Genomic DNA, 12405 nt, shown 5'->3' with positions numbered 1-12405 from the left:
AAGGACATAATGTCCTTGATAAAACTGACGTGTTTCCTCAATCTTGTCACAAACTCTGCCCGCATGCTGATTGTCAGTTATGAATCAGAGCGACAAACATTTGATGTTTTTCTAATCAGCGCTTTCATTGCGTGAATATGTGAGTGTTTTTTTTTTTCATCTTATGCCCTTCACATGATGTACGCCGTGTGTACTCCCTGTTTGATGGATCTCGAGTAATATCTGTCTCAAACTACCGGACTATGACCTTGGAGAATGCGATTCTTTCCATGGCCTGCTTTTAAATCCTGTGGCTTCGCATGGTCTATTTATTATCTAGGTTGTATTAGTTGTGACAGTAATGCTAATGGTGAGGATTAGTTCAAAACAACTCATATTTCTTGTCAAGGTCTCCTGATAAATGGTTAGACCTCAACGTACGTTGGCGATGGTACATCATGCGTACTACCATATATCACTGGTATTTATAATCATCTAGAGAGTTCTCGCCATTTATCATGTTTTATGTATGCCAGTGCAGTGAAGACGGCAACCACCAAACCCCTCCGAATACACGCTGTCATCAGTAGCAACAGTGGTGGTGGTGTCTAAAGAAGAGACAAGGGCTCTAATTCTAACAACAATGACTTCTTCCGCCTGGGCGTCCCACACAGCCTGGTATCCATCCCTATATTGTAGCTCCAGACCGTTAGCCCTATCAGCTACCCTACACATATAAATAGAGCTGACGGATTGGAGCTCAAGTAGGCATACTAGGCTTGTCCCACGCTAACCCGAATACCAGTCCCACTGCGCTAGACGATAGCCCCCTCGGCCGGGAAAGCCACATGTCCCGCTACCAAAGTTTGCACCCTCTCTGCAATATCTATCGCGCGGGACTCTGGCCAGATAACTATAGAAAGGCACTCGGATAGACAATGAATGACGACGTATGGGACCTACCGCCCACCTTCATTTCACATTTAACGGCAGCTTAGAAGGTCCGTGACCGGTCCTCGATCACGGTCATGGCTGATTTTTATACCATGGCCCCTGTCGTCGGCTGGTGGCCTGTAGCGTTTAATGGATGGAGACCAATTACATGAGGGTGGTCCTGGAAACGGTCATCATTCATCTCTCAAAGCACAATTCAGACCCCAGTGTCTGGAAACTGGATATACCGTAGGGTTTGAACAATCTCTTACAAGAATATCACCTTACTGGAGGCCATACTGATTACATGGATGACATCCTCTAGGCACTTCAAAACTGCTGCGAGAGCATAGCTATGTTCGCTTAGTGCTATTTGTTTTTACGAATGCCTAGGCGATCGGCTGGCGTGGCGGATTTGCTGAGGACGGGCTTGCCCTATGACTTGTTGGGAGGGCTTAGCCTGTCTGTTGATAGCAAAGGCCCCATGCGTTGGTTGGCAGCGGAAAAAAAAACTGCTGCGAGAGAGTGAAAAAAAGTTGCCTTCGTTATGAAATTCATGTGATCAGGAACGTTGAACAAATGATTGAGCACAGCAGGGTATTGTATGTTAAACAATAAATTCTTTTGCATTTTCTTCTTGGCTCAACATAATACATTATTCAGCTTAATTACGAGAACTACGTTTACGACAAAAGCAATACGAAGGGATAGAGGCATTCTACAACATTTGTGCCCGCTTCCCTGATATTTTTTGCGAGCGACAGAATATATTTTCTCATTTCATTTTTGCCGCTTCTTTGTGGTTTTGTACGTGTACAGCTTCTTTATTTGCTTCTTTGTATGGTCGCAAACCTTTTTTTTTGGAAAAGGATGAAAATTGATGCGCACGGGGATATCATCCATATGATTAAGTCAGAGTGACCTCATAAGCCCTGTAAGCACAAGAAGGATTGGATTGCCGAGAAAATCGTTATCGCCAAAAGGAACTAAATCGGTCAGATTTCTTTTATTCATGTTAGGTCACAGCGGTGACAGTAAGTCAACGTACAGTGTGCACCTGTAATCATTATTTTACAATCAATACTGGCCTGTCATACGTAAGTACCGTGAAGTTACATACATATGTATACGAGGTTACATTGCACCATTTATCTGCTTCCATCCACGTCTAGTATGAGTGCTACAACTGAGTTACATTCTGACCCGCGGTGTCATTTTCAGAATCATACAGCGGTAAGTCTACCACAATGGCGTTTCATTTAGAATCAATATCCGTAACGGTCTCATCGCAAGGATTTACAAGATCCCCTGAGTACTCGGAACCATTCGTTTTACTACTGCGATGCCGGTTTTTCACTGCCGATAACACGGGATTTACACCCTAGATGTTTCACGCCATCAATATTTAACAGTCCGTGAAAAGTAGTCGTACGTTATTGGTGCTCTCCAGAAGAGGTTTCGGTCGGGGGTTACTTTGTTGCCGCGATTCTTTTTTTTTGCCCTTTTCCTCCCTCTACCTCTGCCACCTTTCAATATTGATGTCGAGGGGGGGAAGCGAAAGAAATCTCGTCCACGACTGCAACTTCTGCTTGGAGATTACGTGATTGGATCCACTGCAGTTCTTAGCCCCAGGTGATGTTACTTTGTTGCCGCGATTTTTTCTTCCTTTTCCTCCCTGTCCTCTACCTCCAAACGCGACAGGGCGGGGCAATTCTGTCAAAGTTGTTGTCGAGGGTGGGAAGTGAAAGAAGTCGTGGCTACGACCGAAACTCTTTGCTTGGAGAGTGTGTTATTGGATCCACTGCAGTGTAACACAATAGCTCTTAGCCGCAGGTGATGTTATCGACTGAGGAAACACATCAGATTGATCTCTGTGCACCGCCTCTTATCCTGCTAGAGTTATTTATACCTCTGCTGATTTTCACCATGACTCCCTTCTGTCAGTACGTGCAACATGGCGTAACAGTCACACACAGTGCAATTAAATAAGACATAAACTGCTAGATGTCAAATTGCATTTAACAAATACCTGCTGTAGTTATAAGGTAAAAGATCTTCCAAACGTGTACCATAGATAATTACTTCACTATATTTACATTATTGTTCTCTTCGAGTCAGTATAACAATAACTCAGTTATATTTTTTGGCAATCTTCCAAAAGCAGCATCTTATTTGGGTAAAACTATTTGGCTCATCAATCATGAAGCTACCGTAGCCTCCTGGGGCTTTGTGGGATTGTACCGCTGTGCACTTAAAACATGAGCATCAAATACAATTTGTCCTCGACATCATGCAGGTTGGAGATGCTGCCATCTTCTTGCGATCTTCTTATAAGAGCACGCGGTCTTTCAACACAGTGCTACTGTCCTTAATGACAAAACGCCATGCTTACGACTTTGCCTACAGTAACGACCTCCCAAGCAGAAATGCCATAGTATATATCCGCGCAGTCTTTTCCATTTGAAGTTTAACAGTGCTGCTGTCCTTTATAAACGAAATGACAGGCTTGCAATTGTGCCTGCAGCAACAATGCCCCATGCGTGTACGGCCTTTGTGTACATTTTGTAACGTGTAGATTCTATACACACAAAGATGTAATCATACACATAATGTACCGTGCTACAATAAAAGGAAAATCATGTACAGGGAATCATTTTCATTAACGAACTACAGTCATACGTCCTCATACATACTGCGTTTTCATCACATGCTTTGCAAGATTACAAGAAGCTACAAAGTTCGTTCCAAAGTGCGGGTAACATATGATTAAGTCTCTTATTGATAAGGGAAGATATCTGGGGAGAAACAGGAACACGGGAATACAAAACAATTCATTTTTCACCGATCACGGCTCCATTTGGTACATAAAAAAGCATTTCAGAATGTTTCCTATCGGTAGGGTTCCAGTTTGTGTGTCTGTGATGTGTGCGTGTATATGTGCGTGTGTGTGGATACTTTTGGACGTTGACCATTGGACATTAGATTAGAAACATTATACAGAATGACATTAAAATCTAGCATACGTGAGCATGCCTTGAGCTACCCTAAAAATTTTGTCGTGACTTTTATCAGTTTTCGCCTTTTTTTCTGTCAAGCTTTTACACCGTCACGTCATACGGTCTGTGCCCTTGCCCGTGTATGCGGCGCAGATGGAACGTGTTCATCTGGTCGGTAGTGACTTTGTTCCGGTGTTTTGGGATACACTTGGTGAACTTGCACAGCTTCTTCACTTTCTTCTTCATGTTGCTGTTGGTCACCGCGAAGAGGACGGCGTTGAGGCTGCTGCTCGTGTGGGCTATCACAAGGCTGAGGAAGTGCGCGGCCGCTGGCCAGACGTCGCCCGGGTCGGACACCACGACCACCGCGTACTGCAGCCAGCTCAGCACGAAGTAGACGCACAGGATGCCAAGCGACTTGAAGACTTTCAACTCCTCCTGCAGGAGTTTTCTTCTGACCACGGGCGATTTCACCTTTTCTTTGACGTCTCTCACGTACAGGAAGAGTTTTGCGTTGGCTGCAAAGACGGCTACGGTAGGAATCAGGTGCCCGACGATGATGAATATCAGGGTAAAGACGATGTTGGTTCGGTCATACATGCAGTTCTTTGTCTTCAAGTCGTATCGGACGCCACCGTACCCTATCCACAGCGGAATCACGTACAAGGCGCCGTAGACCCAGACGATGGACACGATGAGGGCATTGCCGCGGTCCGTAAAGACTGCGTCGTGCAGGGCGCGCCGACACACGCACATGTACCGGTTGATACTGATGGCGGCGGCGGTCGCGAGAGAAGCGATGCAGCCCGCGACGCACAGGCTTCCCACCGTGCGGCAGACGAAGGTGTGCTCGATGAAGAACTCCGGATCGAGGATCCCCTTGATGTGGAAGGAGTCTATGACGAGCGAAACGACGAGGTCTGCGACGGTCAGGCTGATGACGAAGGGAGTGGCGGTGGTGTCTCCTCGGCAGATGGTGAGCAGGAGCCCGAGGACGACGCTGTTCCCCACGGTCCCGACCACGGCCATGACCGAGACGATCGACACCTGGAATGCGTGTTCGTTAAATTCGTCGTTCTGTAACGTCACGTTGCTTAGCTGGTCCATTGTGGGTTCTCTTGTTGACGCCGTGGAATTTGAGAGGTTGAAAGAGTCGATTGACATAGTTTCTTAGTCTATCATGCTAGTAGTTTTGTCTCAGATTTTCCCACCTACACGCCTTTGATATTCCGAGGATATTTTTTTCTTCTAAAACCAGTTTTTTTCTTCACAGTTTGTCGCTGTCTCCTATTGGTTCACATGGCCTTCCCTGACAAAGAGAAAGAAAGAAAGGAAAATAACTAACCCGCAGCTCTACACTGTCTCCTTGCGGACAATTTTTGCACATTCTCGAAAGGTCCGTTTGAATGTTGAAGTGACATCCCTAGCACATCGTGACCATGACAAGCGTTTGCACGAAGGAAAATCTATGTTGCCATCTTCATCAAAAATAGATATAATCGGTTAAAATCTATACTCCAGAATACGGGCGTAATCCAGGAAAGGCAGCCGATATACAAGACCACCTTTCCACAATACTGCAATTGCTGAGCGACCGTACAGCGACCAAACATAGATTCGTGAGACCCTTGATTTCATAATTGGAATATGATGTGAGATGTACAAGTGTGATTAACGAAAAAAGAAACACACAAGTTGACCTATCTGTCAACTGTTTGGTCGCTCAGCGGTCGCCGCGCGGTCACAGTTTCTAGTGGAAATGGTCGTAACCCACACAGCATTAGTGATAGACAAGAATCACAAGATAGCCTGAAATAGAATGGCATTGACATGCAGGGGAACGAGACAACCGCCAAATGACCGCTGTCGCACACTGGTTCATCCTACACGTATTTCACGGCTATAAACATCCTTATAAAACATAGATGTTTAAATATTTGCTTTAACGAAATCCGTTGTAGTTTTCAGGTAAGTGTCAAAACTACATACTAAGCAGAATGCCAGGCTTACCTTGAGTCCAGAGGACCAACCTTTTAGGAGATTGCTGCAGATCTCAAGGCAGCCTCTTGCAGTTTCCTGATTCTGAGAACTACACGCAATACACTATCAAACCTTGATGATGCGGGACGAAGGACAGGCCCGTTCAACTGTTCCGGTTGTTGTAGTACACTGGCTCGGTGTGCGATGACTGCGTGACACTTATAGTCGTCTCCGTGCAGATGTGTGTGCGTCATACTCGTGCTCCGGAGTCACGTGATTACAGCTCCAACAACAAGGTAATTTAACACTGATGCGCCTGCGCGCTCCATCCCATCATCGACTTTCCTTGTCTCCCATGGCAATTATCGACGCTCACGTAGGCCTTCCCGTGAGGTTGTCGTGCCCGCTGCCCTGGTTATATCGCCGTACTGATTAGAAATACTGTCTGTACAACCTCCCAAACTTGGGCATCACCCCGGTGATGACCCGTTATACAACATTGATTTTGACAACCTTAAGGGCAGATAAATGGCAGTGAAGCAACGTTGGAGTCAGACATGATAAATTACCTAGATATGGGTAGTCGTTGTGCGCCGGGGGAGGAGGAGACTGCTGCACATGATAGATATGTATCTGGCGGCATTGCATCTGTATGTAACTTCTATAGAAGAGCATCAATGCTGCTGTCAGACTTGTACATGGCTGTATGAGAGATACTGAACAGGAGAGACTGTTTGTCGAAGAAGGAAAACCTGATGGCATGCGAGCGTTGCCAGAGATACACTTTTGTTTGACTAACTTTACGCATATAGAGACGATCAAACAAAACCTCTAACAGTGAGCTTAAGTGACAAAAGCAGCTTCAGAAGCAGCATCATAAGGACTTCAGTTAGTTTAAGGTGTTTCAAACGACAGTTCAATATAGATGCATTTACGGCTATTGTAGGATACCGAAATTTCTCATGTATTTTTGTACGTTTCTCTCTATGTCACAGGCTTATTTCCAGTTCTGAACTCTTAACAGTTTCTTGTTTAGGGCCCTGTCACACGTGTGCGTATATTCGAGTGCGCGTGAGTTACGCATTAACATTTCACCCCGCAAACTTTACTTCAACCAAAAAGTTTTGGGTTTAAGTAAAGTTTGCGGGGGAAAAGTTGTTTTCTACGTTGACCCACAGTTGTGCAACCTACTGATAGAACCTAAGAAATCACTTATTCGGCTGCAAACTAAACCAAAAACATGTTAATACGCAACTCATGCCGACTTGTATATGCGCACAAATGTGACAGGGGCTTTACAGCTGCTGGGGTAGAGTAAGGTTTGAGTTGAGCTGTCATTATGGTCATGAATATACGTGTTGTCGTTGAAGGTTTTCGTAGACTAATTGTTCATAAATCAAGAGGAATAAAACGTGGCACACTTATCAGTATTCTAATAACCAATGTGTAAGGGCCAAGTTCCATTCTTATAGGTCTATTGGGAAATTAGTCTTCGGAAACCTCTGATTAACACAAGCGTATTCAGGATCCTGATGACCGCTATTAATTGGCTCCACTACCACACACACCTCACTCCATCCTAGTAGCTGTGAAAGAGAAACTTATAAGACCTCAGAAATGAAAATAGGCATGTGACCTATAGAGATACGTTTGTGCAATTTCATCCTCCTACAATAACCGAAAGCGGGTCATGCGAAGACTTTATTGAACTGCCCCCATATTTCTGGTCTGTAGAGAACCTGTAGGGATTGATCATCAATGGCGTGAGTCAGTTGATGCCCTTCAGAGCTAAGAAAATTCTATTCTTCGTTTCCAAACTCCCACAAAATTTGCGATCATCAGAATTCAACACGTCATTACGCTGTAATCTTTTATTCACTTGGCAACTGTACACAACCTCGTCACAGACACATTTACTGAGACTTTTCTCAGCTTTTCCATCGCACGCTTAATCATCTCAGCTAGATTTACCTTTTTTTTTCTTTCTTAATTGATCTTGCAACTGCAACAGATTGATACATAGCGGAGCGCCAGGCAGCATAACCCACAATCTTTATTGACACAGGTACAGCGACTTTCGGAAGGTCTTCTACAACTATACGTGCAAACAAACAAGTATACAAAGGGATCAACCTACATACAAGTATATAAACGATTCAACACGTCAAGTTTAACGTGTTACTTACACTACTAGTTCTAATGTCTAAATATTCTCTGATATATTTTCCTATTTGTACACAGTAAGGGTTGTCTCCTTCTAGAATGTAGCATGAACTGATGTTGCGGAGATTTGCCTGAAGTTATAACAGGCAACGAAGCATTCGATTTGCGCCACAAAGACTGCCCACGAGACACCGCGGACGTTCCACAGCCACGCGGGAAAGCTTATGTGGGAGGTAAACGTCGTTAATCAAGCTTCGAGGAGGGAATCTGCCTGTCTTATGTACCGTATTCAGCGTAATGCCACTAGTGCCTACAAACGCAAGGCTCTTTTGCCCCAAACTACCGTATGATGTGACTATTTATGAAGTCTAGACCTTATCTGGTATAATTGCTACCGCGAACATGTACCAGTGATATGCCGAGCTGCGAATTCATAACCTGAAATCGATAAGTTGTAAAATTTAGTGAAGTGTAGGGTCATACACTAGGCTCTTACTTCAATCTTCAGGCAAGTATATAGCGCTAGCATCCCTTTAGATAAGGAGTCTTTAATATGTAAGATTAATGGCAATTCATTTTTCTAAATCGTTTTTGATATTTTGTTGTTCTGTCTGTACTCTCTAGACGTCTGCATTCATGCCATGATTACAGACATTTGGAGAGGAGTTAAATAGGACTACGTGCGCCCCTACTCGTGTGGGCGTGTGCATGATAACGTTAACGCTAGTTACCCAGTTTACATTTTGAACCGAAAAAAGTATTTAATTGCATTATTTCCTGGTAACCGTTACTTTTATAAAATGTGAAACATAAAGACAAACTTCGTCTTTACGATTTACAAACTTAATGAACAGTTAATAGCTAAACCTAGAGTGATATTTCAAAGTGTTGATGTTTTAGAAGTCCAGGATGTTACTATTAATGTCTTCAGTTGTAGCTCTATATGTAGAACACCACGGAGATAATTGCAGCGTATGTGAAAAGGTAAAGTTTCTACCAGATAAACCTAATTTTGAGACCAACAAGATATCGTAAATAGGCTAATAAAGCTTTTTTAAGGCAATCTATACATTCGTCTTCAAACATGAGCATTGGTTATAAACACGGAGAGTCTATTTTGTGGCTATTGTATGTCTCATGTTCAGCCATTTATCTTTAATGAGATCTGATTATGTGCTGGTGTGTGTGCGAACGAATGCGTCAAGATACAGCGGTATCCTGCAAACTTTGGCACAGAGTCGATAAAGTCTTCAAGGCCCTCCATGTTATCCATCCATGCAGAATCGATTGAGTTGTTTGTGTCTTTGACATAATCAGCGCTATAATTCATCAGCTTAGTAACCTCAGTTGATGAAGCAGAATACATCCCTGGACCTGGTATTAAAGATAAGGCTGGTTATATGAGCGTAATTAACAGGATGCTCATTTGTGGTTGGTGCATTTGGCATGCGCAGCACAATGGCGGGTGTGCATTCTTCACAAGGGGAGGGTAACAGACTAGCGGAAGGGAATCTAGATTAAAATTGAAATGTTCCATTCATCAAGCCCCGTGCCGACGAGCCGGCCCATTCTGTCCTGAGAAGGAAATTGCATGTTCAAAGAGCCTATCGACGTTTCATGCACAGAAGGAGAGGCGCGTCGTTTGAGACGCAGGCCTTGAACCGGTTCGAGTCAGAGATCGAAATGATCTTGTACACGCAGAGAGAGATAAGAGAACAGTAGCAACAATTTACGTGATGCGGATCATTTGAGCCTTCGCTGTGTTTGTAAATTTTAAGTTAAGGGGCTGGTCGGACCAAAATAACCATGTCTTTCTCAGAACTGCTCGACGTTGCTAAGTCGACGGAGGAAAGCAGTACTTAGTAGTGCATATTACCTCCGTGACAATGGAGATACTGTTTTCGGTTTGTTTCTTTGTATGTCTTGTATGTCCGCAGTTATTTGAATATTGTACAACAACAGGGTGTGAAGCGGAAGATTGTGTAACCGGAGATTGGCAAGATGGGAAAGTTGCTTGTTTGATTTGTAACTATAAAGAAAATATCTATGTTGAACTTTTGTAACAGAATTTCACTAATACAATCAAGCCTTTCAATTTCTGATTACTGGGAATCACTCAGGGTTCTATAAACATGAAATTGTCTCTGATCCAATTTCGGAGAATTACTAAGCAGTCTCCGTCATGATAGAATGTCACAGGAAGCTCCATCAGTCAATTTTGAATGTTTTTTTTTCTTTGAGTCATATTCGTCTGGACCTGAAGCAAGACGAATGTCTCTTGTACGCTTATCAAGTATGTGTCCTTGATGTATATGGGATTGACATTGAAATTCAATGTCAAATGGGTAGAGGCTCGTCGAATCTCTGCCAGTGTGTACGGCTACAAAGGTGGAAGATTAGGTACAATTTTTAATACATTCGATGCCTCCACATGTACAGAAGAGGTGACAGAATATTACGAAGCTGCATTGCAATCTCCGCTCGGAAATGAAAGGTCGTGTAATTCAATTACCCCGTGTGAATCCAAGGTTTTCATTTCGGTTTGCATTGTGAGTAGGGTGAGGACCTACGGGAGGCCACATTTTAGTAGCAGGCCCCTGGTTCAATGAAAATGCATGTTTGAGTAGGGTGTTTGTCAAAGAGCACTGTTAAGAGAACCGGGTCACATCTTCAGTACTCTCGCAGACAGTCAGTCGCAGTGACTCGCCTGAATCTTTGACGCACACGCCTGGCCTACTGCATATGCGTTACAACGTTTCTCCAACATGTCTTTTAGGTACATTGCAAAGTGTGAACTGGGCATTTTTCTCAATCAATCAATCAATCAATCAATCGATCAAGCGTATGTGAAAATCACCATTATCATGTGTAAGAGACTTTGATGATCATAGACTATTGCCGATTATCATTGTCTGATAAAATGTATTTTTCATGTCCCTCGCTGCACCTCGACGTCCGTTATCTGGTATCGTAGTGTCGTATTGAAAAGTTTGTCAAACAGTACAGGTAGTTGCAATAGCAGTAGAGGCCAGTGATTGAAACGACCACATGGCAAATGGTTTGATGGTATCAAGAAAAAAAAAGATAGATCGCGCTTCGTGTAGTAGAAAATCACCCCTTTCGCTGAAAAAGCACACAGTTTACTTATCCAATATAACCCTTTACATGGTCTTCGATAAATATCAACTCGGACTTTCTTTACGATACCAGTACATTACTATAATGCCTCTGGGACTACAACTAGACCACGTACAGCCTACGGTGGATTTAGCACGTACGCCCGTGTATGAAGGATATATCCCTAGTAACAAGGCCGTTGGGCAGGCGATTAACACGTTGTGACAGCTACCAGTACTATTTAATTAATTTGGGGAGCAAGTCCAACTGTAATGATACCCTCTGTGGAAGCCTTTTGAAGGGTTAATAAGCACAAGTGGGATTTCCACTTTCATCATGCTCATGTGCACTTAGTCGACGTCAGAAGTGAGATGGACATGCCAGGCATGCTCTTGACTCCATCAATTAAATCGACCTTGTTGGACCCTCTCGATAAATGCTGTTGATAAGGAGACACCTTTGATACCCAAGTCCTTTTCAGAGTTGATGACTATTAAGGTAATTGATGACTATATCGTAACTGGATGGAAAGGAGCCTTTTTGGGTTGTCTCAACACACACGAAAGTCGATTCGACGCGGTGGGGCAGCAACCACCTTTGCAAATTGAGAATTCAATTAGAGAGCTATTGGGAAATCAAGCCACGGCTGTCTACTTCATATATTACTGGACAGACGTAATGAACTCGTGTAACTCATGATCTCATTAATTAGCCAAACTCTGACTTGGAAGTACTCTACGAACTGACTTCCGTCCATGCCATTACTCTAGTCCACAGTACAATGAAACCTAATGGTAAATTGAATCAATCTTCGCAACAACGTCAGTACTTCTTGTTTTATAATTCAAGGTTGCAAAGTGTCTCCCAACGTTCCACAAGACTGTGGGATAGGTAAGATAAATCCAAGATGATGATTCATCTCGAAAATCTTCAAACAAAATGACCTTCAACGGTTAAGTAAACTGGCGCCAACTGCGCAGATCGATGTCTCTGGATATCTCTAAGGAGCTACAAGATATAAAACTTTGATCTCCCGAAAATCGTTATGGGGCTCCTCTGCCGTTACGCACATTGGGTACACGAGAATCGCATTACTTTAATGTCTACAGATTGTGTGTGAAACATGCATGAGTTGCCGATAATGATCACCTTTTTGCCCTCATCCTCATGCCGCCCACATCTAACTAACAGTACCTCGTCATTGGTGCCACTGACATGCACTGTGCACGTACGTTAT

General features: G+C 43.5%; 1 protein-coding gene across 1 annotated transcript; it reads right to left on the bottom strand.

Annotated features, from left to right (window-relative positions):
• Positions 1-1738: 1738 nt before the first annotated feature.
• On the bottom strand, positions 1739-6110 carry LOC136441021 (melatonin receptor type 1B-B-like). The gene is made up of 2 exons (XM_066437249.1): positions 5919-6110; positions 1739-5217 (listed from the first exon to the last, which is right to left on the bottom strand). The coding sequence occupies exon 2, from the start codon at positions 5070-5072 to the stop codon at positions 4011-4013; it is 1062 nt and encodes a 353-aa protein (XP_066293346.1). The 5' UTR covers positions 5073-5217; positions 5919-6110; the 3' UTR covers positions 1739-4010.
• Positions 6111-12405: the final 6295 nt, after the last annotated feature.

The sequence above is a fragment of the Branchiostoma lanceolatum genome, chromosome 8, assembly GCF_035083965.1.
Source record: "Branchiostoma lanceolatum isolate klBraLanc5 chromosome 8, klBraLanc5.hap2, whole genome shotgun sequence".
Taxonomy (NCBI): domain Eukaryota; kingdom Metazoa; phylum Chordata; class Leptocardii; order Amphioxiformes; family Branchiostomatidae; genus Branchiostoma; species Branchiostoma lanceolatum.
The sequence above is the reverse complement of the archived record's forward strand: the minus strand, read 5'-3'. Positions and strand labels throughout refer to the sequence as shown.